The 20082-nt window shown below is 39.2% G+C and overlaps 3 protein-coding genes across 9 annotated transcripts; 2 read left to right on the top strand and 1 right to left on the bottom strand.

Moving 5' to 3' along the window:
- The first annotated feature begins 550 nt into the window (after positions 1–550).
- On the top strand, positions 551–7102 carry LOC104705851 (DNA-directed RNA polymerase 2, chloroplastic/mitochondrial). Its single transcript, XM_087463519.1, has 19 exons — positions 551–1699; positions 2140–2355; positions 2457–2590; positions 2680–2746; positions 3003–3061; positions 3365–3482; positions 3569–3682; positions 3803–3934; positions 4012–4428; positions 4572–4622; positions 4719–4789; positions 4887–4971; positions 5232–5384; positions 5576–5650; positions 5738–5827; positions 5938–5985; positions 6075–6189; positions 6282–6385; positions 6479–7102. Exons 1-19 carry the CDS (start codon positions 815–817, stop codon positions 6587–6589), a joined length of 3045 nt encoding a protein of 1014 aa, XP_087319645.1. The 5' UTR covers positions 551–814; the 3' UTR covers positions 6590–7102.
- Positions 7103–7447: 345 nt separating this feature from the next.
- LOC104705850 (uncharacterized) lies at positions 7448–17646 on the top strand. Of its 7 annotated transcripts, none has more exons than XM_087463512.1 (18): positions 7448–7640; positions 7737–7873; positions 8176–8294; positions 8618–8663; positions 8872–8944; positions 9030–9087; positions 9217–9312; positions 9488–9605; positions 9674–9940; positions 10021–10122; positions 10339–10696; positions 10785–10898; positions 11075–11706; positions 11840–12036; positions 12362–12584; positions 12727–12846; positions 13348–14124; positions 14404–17646. In XM_087463512.1, exons 2-18 carry the CDS (start codon positions 7778–7780, stop codon positions 17467–17469), a joined length of 6462 nt encoding a protein of 2153 aa, XP_087319638.1. In that variant the 5' UTR covers positions 7448–7640; positions 7737–7777; the 3' UTR covers positions 17470–17646. The 7 variants fall into 7 exon arrangements, with proteins under 7 accessions (XP_087319638.1, XP_087319639.1, XP_087319641.1 ...); XM_087463513.1 differs by having other exon boundaries at positions 7453–7621; XM_087463515.1 differs by having other exon boundaries at positions 7459–7640; positions 7744–7873.
- A 762-nt stretch (positions 17647–18408) lies between these two features.
- Positions 18409–19638, bottom strand: LOC104705849 (putative F-box protein At5g15660). The gene has a single exon (XM_019229160.2). The coding sequence runs from the start codon at positions 19621–19623 to the stop codon at positions 18409–18411; it is 1215 nt and encodes a 404-aa protein (XP_019084705.2). The 5' UTR covers positions 19624–19638.
- Between the last annotated feature and the right edge of the window lie 444 nt (positions 19639–20082).

Genomic DNA, 20082 nt, shown 5'->3' with positions numbered 1-20082 from the left:
TTTCATTTTTTAATATAATAATTGAGTAATAAATCTAATTGATGATATTCATACAAAAACCAAATCTCTATTTCTTTATTTCTTGCTCTGTTTTCTCTCTGTTTATTCCTTGTTCTCAAACTCTTTGGTTAATTTATGAATCCAGCGTTCAAAAAAAAAATCCAATTGATGATATTTTGTTGACCAAAAAACAAAGAAAATTTCAATTGATGATATTCATACAAAAACCAAATCTCTACATGTTTATTATACTTTGGAATGTAATTGGGTTCCACTTTTTTATTTTGCCAACAACTAATTGGGTTTCCACTAAAAATTTGTATGAACTGGTCAAATTATATTAAACAAAAATGATGCCAAAATGTTAAAAAAAAAATAAAAAATAATTGAACTAATTGGGCTCCATTAATTCCTCAAGCCTTTTTGCTTTGTAAAAAGAATTTGGGCCGTATTAGAGGCTTTAAGCTGATTATTCTGGGTCGGGTACGATAATCCGATCCGGGTCGAGTTTAGGGTTGATTATTTTATATTTAATTTAATGTTTGACAATGTGAGGACAGAGGACCAAAAAAAAAACAGAGACAGAGAGGCCTTTTCTTTTAGAAAGCAAAGGGTTTTTAAGAGAGGGTTTAAGGCGGCTTGGTCGTGTAATCTTACTCACCATTTGTTTGTTTTTTTTTTTTTTTTTTTCTTCCGTCTATGAAACTCATCCCAATTTGCCTGTATACGTCTTTAGCTCATGCGATCGAATTTATTTTCAGTCTCGTGTTGGTTTTTTTGTGTTGTGGGTTTACTCATCTTTTAAGCACGATTGATGTCCAGTGCCCAAACCCCAGTGTTCTTGGCAAATCATACTAAGGTATTCGATCATTTGATTCCATTGCGTAAACCCTTGATTTCTTCTCCAAACCCAGTTTCCCAATCCTTCTCTATGTGGAGAAACATTGCTAGACAAGCAATTTTGAGGTCAGCTGCTAGATTTAACAAGGTCCGTTCCCAAACTCATCAGGAGTCTGTTCTCTCGAAAAATTTGAGCTTTCGGTGTTCGGTGTTTGGTTCCACCATCTCGGGATCACCATGTCACGAAATGGGTGTTCGTCGTTTATGTGGTGGGATCACGAGGCGAGAGGGGTTTTTCAAGAACGAGAGGTGTCTTAATGGGACTTTGGCTAGAGGGTACGCGAGTGTAGCTGAAGAGGTGTTATCAACAGATGTTGAGGAAGAGCCTGAGGTGGATGAGTTGTTGAAGGAAATGAAGAAGGAGAAGAAGAGAGAGAGTCATCGTTCGTGGCGGATGAAGAAGCAAGAACATCTTGGAATGGGTCGTACCAAGTTTCAGAATCTATGGAGAAGACAAGTTAAGATCGAGACTGAAGAATGGGAAAGAGCTGCTGCTGAGTATAGGGAGCTTTTGACGGATATGTGTGAGCAAAAGCTTGCGCCCAATCTGCCTTATGTGAAGTCGTTGTTTCTCGGTTGGTTCGAACCGTTAAGGGATGCAATTGCTAAAGAACAGGATTTGTATAGACTAGGGAAGAGCAAAGCAACTTATGCACATTACCTTGATCAGTTGCCTGCCGACATGATAGCTGTTATCACTATGCACAAGTTGATGGGGCATTTGATGACTGGTGGTGATAACGGTTGTGTTAAGGTTGTTCAAGCTGCGTGTACAGTAGGCGATGCCATTGAACAAGAGGTTGGGCATCTTGTTCTTTCTCTGGTTACTACTTTGTTTATTTCAGATCATCTGCCAGTAATCTTCTTGGTTTGCCAATAATAGGTTGTAGTGGGTAGTTTGATCTCCATAAGCTGTTTTCCCTCATAAGCGAACCTAAACTTTATAAGGTTAAACCATAATGTAACCCATGGCTGGAAATTGCAAGTGTGAGGCCTGAACTTAAAGCAAAAGTTTTTGCTTTAATATTGGCAACAGGTGTTCACTATTTGTTAATGGAACTCCTTCATTCAGCATGTAACATTTCTAATCAAGCATAAAACCCCCTTTTATGGAGGTCTGCTGTATTATTTATTTTTGCACTAGTCTATAGGGTTTCCTTACTTGTCTATGATTGATCTGTTTTTGGTGTTTTAGATGGCTTGTATTCTGATGGTGTTTCTCTTTCCGTGAATTATCAGATAAGAATATGCACATTCCTGGATAAGACCAGGAAGAAAAAAGGGGATGACAATGAGGAGAGTGGGGAAGTTGAAAATGGAACTGCAATGAAGGAACAAGATAAGTTAAGAAAGAAGGTCAATGAATTGATAAAGAAACAGAAGTTGTCAGCAGTTAGAAAGATCTTGCAGTCACATGACTATACAAAACCATGGATCGCTGATGTTAGGGCTAAGGTGTGTATATGCTTAGCTGAGAAATTGCTGGAGATGTAAAGAAAGTTTATGTTGGCTGAATAAGTTGCTAACATTTTGATATTTGCCACTTCATACTCCAGGTTGGAAGTCGTCTAATAGAGTTATTGGTAAGAACAGCTTATATACAGTCTCCAGCTAATCAACAGGATAATGATATCTCTGATGTACGACCTGCATTTGTGCATACCTTCAAGACAGTAGCGAAAGAAAGCACGTGAGGAAATTCGGTCTATGATTTTAAGTTGGCTTATCTTCTTGTCCTGAATATCATAGGTTCATATTCCTGCCTTTCTTGTACAACAGGAAATCTGGGAGAAAATATGGTGTAATCGAGTGTGACCCTTTGGTCCGCAAAGGCTTGGAAAAAAGTGTAGGTGACCTATTCACATTTGGTTTATTATCAGAATAATTAACCCTAACTCAACAAAAGTAATAGTGAATTTCTTTCGGAATTCGGAATAATTTATGTTCATTTTGTTGAATGTTATATTCTAATGAGGGTTTGACTTGGGTAGCACCTGTAAATAAGACTGAATATATCTGGGATTTGAAGACTATGGTATAACTGAGACATATATATCTCTATATTGTAGGAAGTGTGAATCCCGTTTTTTTTTGTCGTGCAGGGGAGATATGCAGTGATGCCATACATGCCAATGCTGGTTCCCCCTCTCAAATGGTCAGGGTAAATGAGCTTTCTTTGTTCTGTACTTACACCAACTGCTGAAATAATTGCATTGCATGGTATTTTAAACATATATTCCAAAACGATTTTTTCAGTATGATAAGAGTTAATGTACATCATTTTGTGACCAATACTAGTTACTCGGACAAGATAGAACCTTAAAGCTGTTCTATCTAAGTTTGAGAAAAAGAATATTTAGACTTGTATGGCTTCGAAAACTGTGAACATACCTTCATCTTGGAAGACGTTAATTTTGGTGAAAGTTTTGTAAGTCATTTCACTTTCATCTGTGTTATTTCGCAGATACGACAAAGGTGCTTACTTGTTCTTAGCATCTTATATAATGAAAACTCATGGAGCTAAGCAACAACGAGAGGCACTTAAGAGCGCACCTAAAGGACAACTACAACCAGTCTTTGAGGTAAGAGATTACTGTTTCTTCACGTGCGTTATGTGGAAATCAGTTACAGTTTTAATTTCTGTAAATATCTTATGGACATCTGTTAGGCCCTGGATACGCTTGGAAGTACTAAATGGAGAGTAAATAAGCGAGTCTTAACGGTTGTAGATAGGATATGGAGCAGTGGCGGATGTGCTGCTGATCTGGTGGATCGCAGCGATGTGAGTTATTCCATGTGTTACTTTGATCTTATAATGATTACTGTTTCACATCTGTACAATAGTTTGTACAGACATGTTTTCATCACGAGGCCTCTTTAATTTTTTCATTTCAAACTGCAGGTTCCTTTACCAGAAAAGCCTGATACTGAAGATGAGGGCATTATTAAGAAATGGAGGTGGGAAGTCAAAGCTGCTAAAAAGGTGAACAGCGAGAGACATTCTCAGCGCTGTGACACAGAACTCAAGCTTTCGGTGAGCTTTTTCTCCCCTTGTTATCAAAGTAGTGCCAGTTTGAGAGTTCTGGTTGTAAGTGTTTAAATATGATGCAGGTAGCACGGAAAATGAAAGATGAGGAAGGTTTTTACTATCCCCACAATATTGACTTCCGAGGACGTGCATATCCCATGCCCCCGCACTTAAATCATCTCGGCTCTGATTTGTGTCGGGGTGTTTTGGAGTTTTCGGAGGGAAGGCCTCTTGGAATTTCAGGCTTACGCTGGCTGAAGATACACTTAGCAAACTTGTATGCTGGTGGTGTAGATAAGTTATCACTTGATGGACGGCTAGCTTTCACCGAAAATCACTTGGATGACATATTTGATTCGGCAGACAGACCACTTGAAGGAAGCAGATGGTGGCTGCAGGCTGAAGACCCATTTCAGTGCTTGGCTGTGTGTATAAATCTGACTGAAGCTCTGAGAAGCCCATCCCCGGAGACAGTTCTGTCACATATTCCTATACATCAGGTACTTTCCGGCAGAATTTGCCACTTTGACATCTCCACTTAATTTGTAAGGCTTGAATATTTAATGACTTTACGCTGTAGTAACTCATTCAATCTGTGAATGCCTTCAAATGAACTTCCTTCCTTCACTTTGGTTCTGGCCAGGATGGTTCCTGCAATGGTCTACAGCATTATGCCGCTCTCGGGAGAGACACAGTAATTCTCTTGTTTTTAACTTTCAATGGTTTTTTTCCTCTTCTAGCTGCTTGTCATCTTTCTTTTCTGATTATGGTTTTACATCATGATTATCAGTTAGGAGCAGAAGCTGTTAATCTAGTGGCAGGTGAGAAGCCGGCAGATGTTTATTCCGGAATAGCTACCAGGTAAGCACTGCATCTACTATTTACAGGTAACTTAACTTTAATCGAGAAAATATATGTGCATTCAAAAGTCAAAACTTCATTTGCATATGCGCTGCAGGGTTCTTGATATTATGCGCCGAGATGCAGACAGAGATCCTGAAGCTTTTCCAGATGCATTGCGTGCAAAAAAATTACTCAACCAGGTCCATCTGAAATTCTTTTCATTCTTTCTCCAATTTCCTAATCTTGTGTATCTCGGTTCCTTGCTTGCATAGTGGAGTAGAAATCTCATACATTACACATTGTTAACTCACACAAAATGATTTAATGAACTGTTCTAATGTATATTTAGTATTGGTGTGCGAGCAAGTTGCCTGATATTTGTTTTTTTTGGGTACATTGTTTACTCAGTCGCATTTAACTGGTCTGTTGTTACCACTTGACTCTTGTTCAAAATGTGTAGGTGGATCGTAAACTTGTAAAGCAGACGGTTATGACATCAGTCTATGGTGTCACCTATATTGGCGCTCGGGATCAAATAAAGAGAAGGTTGAAGGAACGCAGTGATTTTGGTGATGAAAAAGAAATTTTTGGGGCGGCTTGCTATGCGGCAAAGGTATATGAGCAACAGATAAAAGCACTGACACTAGAAAAGCTTAATTTGGCAATTTCATTCATCTGATCTTCAAAGAACGTGTGCTTAACAAAATGATATCACTACTTTCTAGTTCACATGGACTTTGGGAACTTATCAAAAGAAAAAATGCTATTAGAAATAATCGTTTTGTTTTGTCGTGTTTCGGGCAGGTAACTTTAGCTGCTATAGATGAGATGTTTGAAGCTGCACGCGCCATCATGCGTTGGTTTGGTGAATGTGCGAAGGTGTGTGGACATTTCTTTTCAGTGTCGATTTAATTTGCTTCTGGAGTTCTAATGATTCTTGATGGAAAAAATTATTTCTATGAGCAGATTATTGCTACAGAAAATGAAACAGTTCGATGGACAACACCATTGGGTCTTCCTGTTGTACAACCTTACCACCAAATGGGAACAAAACTCGTAAGTCGTCCTATAATTTATTAGAGTGGATAACACTCCGCTAACACCATTACTCTCGTCTGTTGCATTTAGATGTGTGACTATCTTCACTTTCCTTAAAATGAATGCAGGTAAAGACATCCCTCCAGACCCTATCACTTCAGCGTGAGACTGATAAGGTCTGCTTCAGCTTTACCTTGGTTTTGCTTATAAACAAAAGATAGGAAATGAAACAGAGGCCTATAAAAGAGGTTTGTTGGTTTTGTAGGTTATTGTCAGGCGACAAAGGACAGCTTTTCCTCCAAATTTTATTCACTCCCTTGACGGGTCTCATATGATGATGACTGCAGTTGCCTGCAAAAGAGCAGGCGTATGTTTTGCAGGTTTTGTCCTTCTTTCACAACTTAAATCTTTCTCTAAAACCTTGGTCTAGTGTCAGTTAACTCATCGCTTGTAAAAAAAAATATTCTAACAGGAGTTCATGACTCGTTTTGGACACATGCGTGCGACGTGGATAAATTAAACAGAATACTAAGGGAAAAGTTTGTTGAGCTGTATTCGCAACCGATACTAGAGAATGTAAGCTTCATCTGTGTCTCTATGTTCAATTAATTATGTATGCAGAAGACTGATCATGAACTAGAGTTGTCTTTTTTTTTTTCATTTTAACAGTTGCTGGAGAGCTTTGAGCAATCGTTTCCTCATTTAGAGTTTCCTCCTCTGCCGGAACGAGGAGATTTGGATTTAAAAGTGGTGTTAGATTCACCTTATTTCTTCAACTGATAAAGAAATCGATGGCTTCCACAAGATTTTCAGACATCTTCCAAGCTCTCAAGAAACAAGAATGAGAGATAGTTTCAGAACATAGTATCACTCACACCCCAAGGCTTGAGCCTTAGGTGGTAGAAGGACGAGAAGAAAGAACAAGGCTTTTTGCAAGGACCAGAGCAAAAGGAAAGCTTCTGCGATATAGTTTACAAGTTGCAGACAGAGAGAAAGAGTCAAAACAAAGTTTTTTTGACTTTTAACTTTTTTTCCACTGTGCTCCTGATGCTTGAGAGAGCTTGATGAAATCTCCTGAGATAGAGTAGTAAACCGATCTCCTGAACCGGAATTGGTTAAGATCTATTTGATGTTGTGTTGTAAACCAGTCGGTATTCTTATGGTACATTGTAGAATAACAAGAACTGTACCAAAAGCTTGTACTGGTATACACTACATTATACGAGATTGGATTACCTGAGAAACTGAGTTGGAAATCATTTTTTCATAGAATAATATGTACAGATTCATATATAATCATGCGTGTGTTTGTTCCTTAATTCATAAATCTATCTTATAAATTCCAAAATTAAGCATAAAATAGATCCATCTCAAACCGGAATTTGTTAATCTAAATTTATGAAATTTGAGTTTATGAAACCGGAAGCTTGTACGATTGTTTTACAATTTGCAGACATATAATTAAATTTTTTACTGATTAGATAAATAATTAGTTTAATGCTTCTCTTAATTACTTTCCAGACGTTGACAAAAAAAAGAAGCTTTCCAGGCAAAAAGATCCCGATAATGATAATATTTAATATGAATTTATGTAATTTTTGTTTGGTGTAAATATATTTATTTAGCTAAATGTTGTTCGAAGAGAAAATGAATTTTATTAAACATCATCTTAAACAGTAAAACAGTTTCAGAAAAAGAAAAAAAAAACAAATAAGAAACGAGGAGGAAGCTCGTCGTCGATCAAAGAAATTTCTAAGCGAATCTTTTGGCCGGATCGACGAACTAAACCCTATAATGGTTTCGTGATTCGTGGTGTGCTCTTCTTCTTTTGGTATTTTCTCATTTTGATTTCTGAGGTAATTTCACGAGATTCAGTCTCGTATTCTGTTCGATTCGGCTCTATAGAATTTGTTGAAATTTTTCTTAGGGGACAGTTTCGCATTTGGGGATCTATTCTCGTTGAACGTGATGAAGTCCGGGAGTGCGGCGAAATTGATTGTAGAGGCGCTCCTTCAGCGTTTCCTTCCACTCGCAAGACGACGAATCGAGACAGCTCAGGCTCAGGTTCGTCTCCTTTTTCAATAATAAGCTTTTTTTTTCCTTCTCACATTCGAATCCATATGTTGCCAGGTCGTCGTTTATTTTTTTCAGTGCGTTAAGGAGTTTGTATCTGCATATTAGGTAGTTTCATTCTCTATAGTTGAGACTTAGTTTTGAGTAGGGGTTTAATGGAAGTTGTTGCATTGAATTGGGTGTAAATAGCATGTTGCTGTTCTGACTGCAACTTACAGACCAGTATACTTGTTATTTTGTACAAGTTACACTAGTCTTTTGTAGTGATATGGTTCTTGGTGTGATCTTTGCAGGATGGACAGTACCTGCGTCCATCAGATCCTGCTTATGAGCAGGTGCTGGATTCCCTGGCTATGATTGCGCGTCATACACCTGTTCCTCTTTTAGAAGCTCTACTTAGATGGAGGGAAAGGTCGGTTAATTTTTTTGCTCTCCCTTTTAACAATCTGATGGTATCTGACTCTTGTCGATATGAATTACGTCTGGAAGATCTGTCTCCCATGGGATTTTGTTTCTGCACCTTGCATTATTTTAGCTTTGAGTCATTGATCTTCTATCTTCCAGTGTTGCTTTTGGAATCTTTTGGTGCATTATCATAATTCTTATGTGGACATCACTTTTTCTTTATATAGGTGAACTTATTGGCTAGATGTTATCTACAATTGGGAGAAGCCAATTCTCTACATCATTACTGATATTGTGTTTGTTTGTTGTGGGTTTATATGTACCTTGCAGTGAATCACCTAAAGGTGCAAATGATGCATCAACTTTCCAGAGGAAGGTGTTGTCTTTTGACTCTTCAGAGGAACAAGTCCTTGGGTTTTTAGTAACTATGTATACTATATCTAACGAACCAGACTGTTATACTCTTACTTCTTTGTTAATTAGTGGTCTTACCTTTTAAGAAAACTAATATTAATGGCTTATTAATCAATTTTCGAAATTGGTTTTCATTTTTCTAATATATGTTTTCACATTACTGGAGTCAGTTGGCTGTTGAGTGCATCTTCTGCTCAGCTTGTATTCGCTTTGTGGAGTGTTGCCCGCAGGAAGGGCTCACCGGTTTGTTAGTCTCTCTACTTAGTTTCCTTCCAACAAATTGTGTTTACTGCCTTGCTATAATAAGAACGTTTTTCGTAAATGGCAGAGAAGCTCTGGTCTGGACTTGAGAACTTTGTTTTTGATTGGCTAATCAACGCTGACAGGTAGTGATCTTTGAATCTGGGGAGGTTAAATTTTATATGATTCACTAAACAGTATGCTTTTATTGGCATGTCTTTTTCTGAGTTGTAAAGAACTAAGTTGCTTAAGTTCTGGGTGCTCTTCCATTACAGGGTTGTTAGCCAAGTGGAATACCCATCGCTGGTCGATTTAAGGGGTCTCCTTCTTGACTTGGTTGCTCAACTTCTAGGTGCATTATCCCGTATTAGGTAATTCCTCTTTAATGGTTAGTTGTTATCAATCCCCAAAACATACTAAAGTATAAATGAAAAAAAATGTGGACTTACATTAACAAGTTTAGTTGGCAGAAAAGAACTTGTAAAAGTGATGATCTAATTTGAGCTGCAACCACTCTAATCCATTTACTATATAATTTTTCAACAGATTTAGCTCTGTCACGGAGCGGTTTTTCATGGAACTCAATACTCGCCGGATTGATACAAGTGTTGCAAGAAGTGAAACTCTCAGCATCATTAATGGGATGCGATACTTGAAGCTTGGGGTATGTCTCGGTTATCTTAGAAAATACAGGTTTCAGAAAGTGATCATGACATTATGTTTTATTACCAGGTTAAGAGTGAGGGTGGGCTGAATGCGTCTGCCTCTTTTGTAGCAAAAGCAAACCCTCTTATCCGTGATATACATAAACGTAAAAGTGAGCTTTATCATGCACTTTGCAATATGCTTTCTAACATTTTGGCACCACTTTCCGATGGTGGCAAAAGCCAGTGGCCTCCTTCAGTTGCAGAGCCTGCACTGACACTCTGGTATGAGGCTGTTGGACGCATTAGAGTGCAGCTAATCCAGTGGATGGATAAACAGAGTAAACATCTTGGTGTACGTCAATCTGATTTAATATTACTTTTGCATGTCTTCCTTATAATTTCAGTCCTTAACATGTATAACTGGGTGAATAGGTTGGCTATCCACTTGTGAGTCTTCTTCTCTGTCTTGGTGACCCGCTTATATTTCATCATAATTTAAGCTCTCACATGGAACAACTGTATAAGCTTCTGAGAGTAAGTTTGTGTATATTCAGAATTTTTTGATTAAGTAAGAATGCATATAAGCAATCGTCACGTTCCACACCCTGATGTGCTGTTGCAACTACAGCTGCTTCTTTTTTTTAAGTATGTTAAGCACCTGTGATTAGATTTTTTTTCAAGCATATTCTCGGTAATTAATATATATATATTGGTTTCACTCATATGGAGCATTCTGCGTCTTATATGCAGGATAAGAACCATCGCTACATGGCTCTTGATTGTCTTCACCGGGTGTTGAGGTTTTATTTGAGTGTCTATGCTTCCTCCCAGCCACCAAATCGTATATGGGATTACTTGGATAGTGTGACATCACAATTGCTAACAGTTCTGAGAAAAGGAATGCTCACTCAGGATGTCCAACAAGATAAACTTGTTGAGTTCTGTGTGACCATAGCTGAGCATAACCTTGACTTCGCTATGAATCACATGTTACTAGAACTGTTGAAGCAAGATAGTCCAAGCGAAGCAAAAATTATTGGTCTTCGTGCTTTACTTGCCCTTGTTATGTCACCTTCAAGCCAGTATGTTGGGTTGGAGATATTTAAGGGTAACCTGTTAACCTGAATTAGGTCATTAGTAGGTCTCAGTAAGCTTTACTTTCACTCACTTAACTATTCTTAGTGTTCACTTAACAGGTCATGGAATTGGCCATTACATACCAAAGGTGAAAGCAGCAATTGAGTCAATTTTAAGATCCTGCCATAGGACCTATAGTCAAGCTCTTCTAACATCATCGAGAACTACAATAGGTAAATTTAGTTTTACACAAAAAACTTAGTCTGATTTTACATTTTTTTGTGAGGAGGTTAAACAATCTCTATATGTTTTGTGTATTTTAGTGTGCTGTTTCTGTTTTTCTACCTAGGATCCCTGCCTAATACTTTCTCCTGGAAACATTCTTAGCTAACCTTGATGTTTTATGCAGATGCTGTGAATAAAGAAAAGTCTCAAGGCTCTCTTTTCCAGTCAGTGCTGAAGTGCATACCTTATCTGATTGAGGAAGTTGGCCGGAGTGATAAGATCACGGAAATAATACCTCAGCATGGTATAAGTATTGATCCTGGAGTTCGAGTGGAAGCAGTGCAAGTTCTGAACCGGATTGTTAGATACCTTCCTCATCGCCGTTTTGCAGTCATGAGAGGGATGGCAAACTTCATCCTAAAACTTCCTGATGAGTTCCCACTCCTCATTCAAGCATCACTAGGACGCCTATTGGAACTCATGCGTTTCTGGAGGGCTTGTTTAGTAGATGACAGACAAGATACTGATGCTGAAGAAGAAAAGAAAACAGCAAAGGGAAATGATAGATTCAAGAAATTATCTTTCCATCAAGCAGCAGATGCAATTGAGTTTCGCGCTGCTGATATTGATGCTGTTGGGCTAATTTTTCTTAGTTCAGTCGACAGCCAGATTCGGCACACTGCCCTAGAATTGTTGCGATGTGTACGTGCATTGAGAAATGATATTCGGGATCTCATGATTCAAGAGCACCCAGACCATATTATGAAATTTGAAGCTGAACCCATATACATGATCGATGTCTTGGAAGAACATGGGGTAAGTACCTTCTGTGGACATTTCACTGTTTCAGAGGCTCTTACATTTTTAGCGTTTTGGTTGGTTATGGTTTAGAACCATCTGCTTAATAGAAATTTTAAGATTTGTATCCTCTTTTTCTTTCACATGATAGGATGATATTGTTCAAAGTTGCTATTGGGATTCTGCCCGTCCTTTTGATTTAAGACGAGATTCCGATGCCATTCCCTCTGATGTGACTCTTCAATCCATAATCTTTGAGAGCCTTGATAAAAACAAATGGGGTCGATGTCTCAGCGAGCTTGTTAAATATGCTGCTGAGCTCTGCCCACGCTCTGTTCAAGAAGCCAAGTAAGTTCATTTCTTAGCTGTATTATCTTCCATGTGTTTGCTCCAAGTATATTTTCCTAACTACATTATCCTTGTATGTTTTCTTGAGTCTTCTCTGACCGTCAACACTGTCCTACCAGTCTATAAGGATTAGAAAAGTAGGCTTTATGGATCAACAAGCCATTTAACGTGCAGATAGAATTTCACTTTACTCTGGGAATTTTAAAATCTAATTATATAGCATTAGTGCTTTTCGCACAGAAAAAGTTTGTTATATTATTTTGCCATACCTCTTTTGTTATTCTTAATGACATAAAGGAAACTGAAGTGCCCTTTTCATTTCCAGGTCTGAAATTATGCATCGCCTTGCCCATATTACACCTGTTGAGTTAGGTGGAAAGGCAAGCCAGTCACAAGATACAGATAACAAACTGGATCAGTGGCTTCTGTATGCTATGTTTGTGTGTTCGTGTCCACCTGATGGCAAAGATGCGGGTAGCATTGCATCAACAAGAGACATGTACCACCTTATTTTCCCTTATCTTAGATTTGGGTCAGAAACCCACAACGTAAGTTTTTTTTTTGTGTGTCTTCATTGTAGTTTCGTCAGCATTTTAAACATAATATTCTTGTTAGGCTAATGTGGTTTTGGTTGAGTCTTTTCTCCTAGATAATTTAAACAATATTTACTTTGTACTTCCTCGCATGTAGCATGCTGCAACTATGGCTCTCGGGCGCTCGCATTTGGAAGCATGTGAAATTATGTTTAGCGAGCTTGCATCTTTCATGGACGAGATTTCATCCGAGACAGAGACGAAGCCAAAGTGGAAGGTATATACTTGAGCTAATTGTAAAATCATGTAGAGTACTTTCTTTCAGAATTATACCTGGAAGTCCTGCACCATTCACTATGCAACTGCCGGACTGCCTAGATTTACGGTGGTACTATATATCACTTTAGAAAGATAAAAAAAACTTCCTTTTCTATTCACAAAAAAGTAGCTAAGCAAAAGAATATAAAAACGTGAGAACAAGCAAGGAAATCTCATGAATTAAAAGTACTAGAAATTACTGCCATTATTTGTACCCTCTATCTGGCTTTATTGAGCTTCATTTTGAATCGTTAGAGTTGAGGGAACGGAAGTATCCAGTATTTCCACACGTAAGGGCTGCTACGGAAGTTAAATTACTAACCAGATTGTGCCGATTTCTCCTTGGACCAGAAATTAATGACCGTTTGGATTTTTACCATTTTGTTATATTGATTTTCAGCTGGATGATTAATATTTAGACTTGACACTAAAAGGATGTGTTTCTATGATATGAATGCAGATCCAAAAAGGAGGTCGAAGAGAGGACCTCCGTGTTCATGTTTCAAATATATATCGAACAGTGTCTGAGAATGTCTGGCCTGGAATGCTTGCTCGTAAACCAGTTTTTCGCCTCCATTATCTGCGGTTCATTGAAGATTCGACAAGACAGATATCATTGGCACCTCATGAAAGCTTTCAGGACATGCAGCCTCTGCGCTATGCACTTGCGTCTGTTTTACGATTCCTTGCCCCTGAATTTGTTGAATCAAAATCAGAGAAATTTGATGTTAGAAGTAGGAAACGTCTATTCGATCTGCTTCTTTCCTGGTCTGATGATACAGGAAGTACATGGGGACAGGATGGTGTTAGTGATTATCGCCGTGAAGTAGAGCGCTATAAGACCTCGCAGCATAACCGGTCAAAAGATTCTGTAGACAAGATTTCTTTTGACAAGGAACTGAATGAGCAAATTGAAGCCATCCAGTGGGCCTCATTGAATGCAATGGCTTCCCTTCTATATGGACCGTGTTTTGATGACAATGCGAGAAAAATGAGTGGCCGCGTGATATCTTGGATAAATAGTTTGTTCATTGAGCCTGCTCCCAGGGTCCCTTTTGGTTACTCGCCTGCTGATCCAAGAACTCCATCTTACTCCAAATACACGGGAGACGGTGGACGAGGGACAACAGGCCGTGATAGGCATAGAGGTGGTCATCAACGTGTTGCGTTGGCAAAATTGGCTCTGAAGAATCTTCTACTTACAAACTTGGATCTCTTCCCTGCCTGCATTGATCAGGTAAAATTCTCTCTGACTGAACGCATGAAAGTTTTGTTTAATTATACTGCATCGTAGTAATTACTAGATCAAATGTTAGATATATCTTGACCAATGATGACAGCTTATCCATGCAATGATGGTTTCCATATCAGATAGATTTATTTTTTTATCTCCGACTTAAGGTCTGAATCTCTTGATAAGCTTTTTTCAGTTCTATGCTGTGCTCATCCGTGTGATGTCGTCCGTAAATAGACTCTTCTAAACTGTATGACCTAATTCATCTGTGCTTTTTCCCAGTGTTACTACTCTGATGCGGCTATAGCTGATGGGTACTTCAGTGTGTTGGCTGAGGTTTACATGCGACAAGAAATACCTAAATGTGAAATTCAGAGGCTCTTGAGTCTAATTCTCTACAAGGTAGTGGATCCATCTAGACAAATTCGCGATGATGCTCTTCAAATGCTTGAGACACTTTCTATGCGTGAGTGGGCTGAGGATGGTATAGAAGGTTCAGGAGGCTATAGAGCAGCAGTTGTAGGTAATCTTCCGGATTCATATCAACAGTTCCAGTACAAGCTCTCCTGCAAACTCGCCAAGGATCATCCCGAGTTAAGCCAGCTGCTTTGTGAAGAAATTATGCAGCGTCAGCTTGATGCTGTTGATATAATTGCTCAGCACCAGGTCTTGACCTGTATGGCTCCATGGATTGAGAACCTTAATTTCTGGAAACTCAAGGATTCGGGTTGGAGTGAAAGATTACTAAAAAGTCTTTACTATGTCACATGGCGACATGGGGATCAGTTCCCTGATGAAATTGAAAAACTTTGGAGTACCATTGCTAGTAAGCCCAGAAACATTAGCCCTGTATTGGATTTCTTGATCACAAAGGGTATTGAGGACTGTGATTCAAATGCATCTGCTGAAATAACTGGTGCATTTGCTACATATTTTTCTGTTGCTAAACGTGTAAGTTTGTACCTCGCACGGATATGTCCTCAGCGTACTATTGATCACCTGGTTTACCAACTGTCGCAGCGGATGCTGGAAGACAGTATCGAACCCATTGGTTATAGTGCAAACCGGGGTGATTCCAATGGTAACTTTGTGCTGGAGTTCTCTCAGGGACCTGCCACAGCACCTCAAGTTGCTTCAGTTGCAGACAACCAACCACATATGTCACCGCTTCTTGTCCGAGGTTCCCTTGATGGCCCCCTTAGGAATACAAGTGGAAGCCTAAGCTGGAGAACAGCAGGCATGACTGGGCGAAGTGCTTCTGGGCCTTTAAGTCCAATGCCTCCTGAGTTGAATATTGTTCCTGTAGCTACTGGTCGTTCTGGTCAGCTCCTGCCATCGTTGGTAAATGCATCAGGACCTTTAATGGGAGTTCGTAGCTCTACAGGAAGTTTGAGGAGTCGCCATGTCTCACGTGATAGTGGAGATTACCTCATTGATACACCAAATTCTGGAGAAGATGTGTTGCATTCTGGGAGCGCAATGCATGGCGTCAATGCAAAGGAACTTCAATCAGCCTTGCAGGGACATCAACAGCACTCACTCACTCATGCCGATATAGCTCTGATTCTTCTTGCAGAAATCGCATATGAGAATGATGAAGATTTTAGGGAACATCTGCCTTTGCTCTTCCACGTCACGTTTGTCTCTATGGATAGCTCTGAAGACATTGTGCTAGAGCATTGTCAACATTTGCTTGTGAATTTGTTGTACTCACTAGCGGGTCGGCATCTGGAGCTATATGAGGTGGAAAACAGCGATGGAGAGAACAAACAACAGGTTGTGAGTTTAATTAAGTATGTTCAATCAAAACGAGGAAGCATGATGTGGGAGAATGAAGATCCAACAGTTGTGAGAACAGATCTTCCTAGTGCCGCTCTTTTGTCTGCACTTGTTCAGAGTATGGTTGATGCGATATTCTTCCAAGGGGATCTTCGAGAAACTTGGGGAACTGAAGCTCTCAAATGGGCTATGGAATGCACGTCAAGACATCTAGCATGTCGGTCACACCAAATATACCGTGCGCTTCGGCCAAGTGTGACAAGTGATGCTTGTGTCTCCCTTTTACGTTGTCTTCATCGATGTCTTAGCAATCCCATTCCTCCAGTTTTGGGTTTTATTATGGAAATCCTTCTGACGCTACAGGTCATGGTAGAAAATATGGAGCCAGAGAAAGTCATACTCTACCCACAGCTCTTCTGGGGCTGTGTGGCCATGATGCACACAGACTTTGTCCATGTCTATTGCCAGGTTCTTGAGCTCTTCTCCCGTATTATTGACCGTCTATCATTTCGTGACAAAACAACTGAAAATGTGCTCTTGTCGAGTATGCCTCGGGATGAATTCAACACTAATGATTTGGGCGAATTCCAAAGGACAGAATCTAGAGGGTACGAGATGCCACCGTCAAGTGGAACTCTTCCAAAGTTCGAAGGTGTACAACCTCTTGTCCTCAAAGGACTGATGTCTACTGTTAGCCACGAGTTCTCCATTGAGGTGCTATCAAGGATTACAGTGCCTTCATGTGACTCTATATTTGGCGATGCTGAGACAAGACTCCTTATGCATATCACAGGTCTACTTCCTTGGCTTTGCTTGCAGCTGAGTCAAGACCAAGTCATGGTTTCTGCGTTACCACTCCAGCAGCAGTATCAAAAGGCATGTTCTGTGGCAACTAATATTGCTGTCTGGTGTCGGGCAAAATCACTCGATGAGTTGGCTACTGTTTTTGTTGCTTATGCTCGTGGCGAAATTAAAAGAGTTGAGAATCTCCTTGCATGTGTCTCTCCTCTGCTCTGCAACAAATGGTTCCCGAAACACTCAGCTTTAGCTTTCGGTCACTTGTTAAGACTGCTAAAAAAAGGACCAGTGGATTACCAACGAGTCATATTACTGATGCTCAAGGCATTGCTCCAACACACTCCCATGGATGCTTCTCAGAGTCCCCACATGTACACAATCGTTTCGCAGCTAGTCGAAAGCACTCTGTGTTGGGAGGCATTGAGTGTTCTTGAAGCCCTTCTTCAGAGCTGCAGCCCGGTACAAGGGGGTACTGGTGGATCCCACCCTCAGGATTCCTGTTACTCTGAAAACGGGACTGATGAGAAAACGCTTGTACCTCAGACTTCATTTAAAGCCCGGAGCGGACCTCTTCAGTACGCAATGATGGCTGCAACAATGTCGCAAGCTTTCCCTCTAAGTGCAGCTGCGGCAGAGTCAGGGATACCTCCGAGAGATGTGGCTTTGCAGAACACGAGGCTAATGTTGGGTCGGGTTCTTGATAATTGCGCTCTAGGAAGAAGAGATTATAGAAGATTGGTGCCTTTTGTCACAACAATCGCAAACATGTAACTTTTGCAGTAAAGTTTTGCCATTTTTTTTGTTTGTATGCTTTTCAGAAGTTTTAGAGAAGCAATGTGGTCGTGTGTGAATAGTTTGGTGTTATAGCAACTAACTTGTATGTTCGGGGTTAGTAGATTCCAGTGTATTCAAGACGTTTAAGGACGAAACTTTTATTTGTTACTTTTATGATTGGGGTTTTTTTCTAGGAAACAAATTAAAGAACTAGTAAGTGAAGCCAACCAAAATTGAAAACTGTAAATTGGAATTACCAAAAATGAAAACACGATCTGAGGGTTTTTTTCACATTAATGGGTTTTGTTTACTAGGGTCGAAAATACCATAGCTCGTGTATGTCTGCGGATTCTTCAAGCTTAGTCCTAGTCAGTGTTCGAAAAGGCGGTCGCTTAGGCGCCGTCTAGGCGCTAGGCGCTCAACCGACGCCTAGACGACCGCCTAAAATCACATATGTTTCAATTTAATATATTTTTCTAATTTTTAACTATTATATTTAAAATTTAAAATTGTACATTCATATACATAATTATAAAACCTTTATATGTTGTTGCAATCAATTAAAACATATATATATATATATGTATATATCTAATTTTTGTTTATGATTTATTACTTTTATTTATCTAGCATATATTTTTATCTATAATATCACATATATAATGTTCTATGTTGAAAACGCCTAAACTGTCTAAAATTATCTAGGCCCCGATTAAGCGTTTTAGGCGCTAGGCGTTGACCACCGCCCAATTAACGCGTAGCGCTTTCTTGAACATTGGTCTTAATAAAACTATTCATATCGGGATTGTAACTTTATCAACAACAAAAATGAGTCAAACTTTGAGAAAAAAAGAATAATGATGATAATAATTATCGACGAGAGTAAAAAAAGAAAAATAAATTATGGGTATCAAAGACCCTTTCAACTGATCTCTCCTACAACAACCTAACACTGTCAACGTAATCCGAAAAAACATATGCTGTTTTATAATGAAACTTAACCCTATAGCGTGCGGATACTTGAATACCAATCTTTCTAAAACTTTTCTTGTCGGGATTGTAATGAAAGATATAAAACTCATTACTATAGTGCGTTGGTGCTAAAATAATCTCACCCGTATGAGTAGTGCCTCTCACGTATAAATAGTCGAATAAACTCTTCCAAGGTTCAATACTGAAAGTTATCTTCTTCAACCATTCATGTTTTCCACCTTCCTGATTCATAACCCACACATCATATGTATAGAATGAAGTATTAGTGGGTATGGCTACTTTCCCTTCGTAGTTTATCAATAAGAGATTATATATACTTGGAGTTTCAATCTCTTCAGGTAAACTAGTAAAAAGATCCAAACTGTCACCAGGGCTCAGAGCAAACCTCATTAACCTCATATGCGACATTTCTGCCCCTGTTCTAGCAACATAATACACAACACCATTTATGAACACACCTTTAGAGCAAGGACGGTGAGGAATGCTACAATTTATCATTTGCCATGATTTCTTTACAACAGCTGATGATTCAGCTCCCAATGTAAACGTCAACACTTGATGTTCCGATGATGGTTCTTCACGACGGCCATACATTTTTTCTGTCATGCACACAACTTTGAAATGATCACTAACACGGTCATACCCGAAGAAACTGTTTACCAGCTTTCTCCTTGTTCTGGCACGTGGTAAAGTTATGGATTTACCAGTGATGGGGTTAAATACGATTTGCTCTTGACCATATCCAACGCTTATCAGTCCATTAACATGATGATAATTGCACTCCATGTGCTGATCATACTTGACCGGACAGGTCAGACATGATATAAAAGAATTTGGCGATGATGATGACGGCCGCTTGAAGAAGTGCAAATTTCCCGTAACCCCTCTGGATCCGTATGAATTGAAATCAGCAGCTATTAGGGTACGAGGTTGGCACGAAGATCCACGCGGGTAAGATCTGATGAAATCTGGACTGCGTATAGTTGTTGCCCATAACTTGGATACTGTGAGAAACCTAGCCAGAGATTTCGGGGGCAATCTCCCAAAAATATCGATCACTAGGTCATGAGGGAGCTGGTCAAAGTTGGCTCTTTCTTCCGACGTTTGTACGATGTTTTTGTGCACGGTTTTGGTCTTTTTGCTGTATCTTCTTCTCATGATCGATCGCTTCTGTTTTCGAAACCCTAGATTTTTTCTGTCTATCCTTTGCTTTGCTCTGTTATTTTAGCTGCGTAGTAAAACTATATAAATATGGGAGAGTAGGTTTATAAAAATGTTTATTTTTTACCTACCCGGCTGGCTATTAAATGGATCTTACGTAACCAGCCTGGTCCGGTCTTCAGGGATATGCATCCTTTTGCACAAATTGGGTAAACCAGGAGTGTAAAGACGTTATTCTTTAATGTTTTGGTTGATTGAAAATACCTGACAGAGTAACATTACACTGATTTGATGCTAAAAGAAAAGAAAGCCGACTTGAGAATCTAATTTGAACCAATTTCTTGATAAGAAGAAGATATGGCAGAGTCCACAATGTCTAAGAATCTCATCACGAGATGGTAATTATTTGGTAATTTATATATAGTCACATCTATATAATGAAAATAAAATGATGTA

Source organism: Camelina sativa, chromosome 8 (assembly GCF_030686135.1).
Source record: "Camelina sativa cultivar CO46 ecotype springtype chromosome 8, ASM3068613v1".
NCBI lineage: Eukaryota > Viridiplantae > Streptophyta > Magnoliopsida > Brassicales > Brassicaceae > Camelina > Camelina sativa.
Note: the sequence above shows the minus strand (reverse complement) of the source record. Positions and strands in the feature narration are given on the sequence as shown.

Coding starts and splice junctions, on each gene's coding strand:
- LOC104705849 (XM_019229160.2), bottom strand. CDS start 19,623: ATGAGAAGAAGATACAGCAAAAAGACCAAAACCGTGCACAAAAACATC.
- LOC104705851 (XM_087463519.1), top strand. CDS start 815: ATGTCCAGTGCCCAAACCCCAGTGTTCTTGGCAAATCATACTAAGGTA. Junction 3,683..3,802: donor ATCTGGTGGATCGCAGCGAT/GTGAGTTATTCC, acceptor TTCAAACTGCAG/GTTCCTTTACCAGAAAAGCC. Junction 4,790..4,886: donor TATTCCGGAATAGCTACCAG/GTAAGCACTGCA, acceptor TATGCGCTGCAG/GGTTCTTGATATTATGCGCC.
- LOC104705850 (XM_087463512.1), top strand. CDS start 7,778: ATGAAGTCCGGGAGTGCGGCGAAATTGATTGTAGAGGCGCTCCTTCAG. Junction 9,313..9,487: donor GGTGCATTATCCCGTATTAG/GTAATTCCTCTT, acceptor ATTTTTCAACAG/ATTTAGCTCTGTCACGGAGC. Junction 11,707..11,839: donor ATGTCTTGGAAGAACATGGG/GTAAGTACCTTC, acceptor TTCACATGATAG/GATGATATTGTTCAAAGTTG.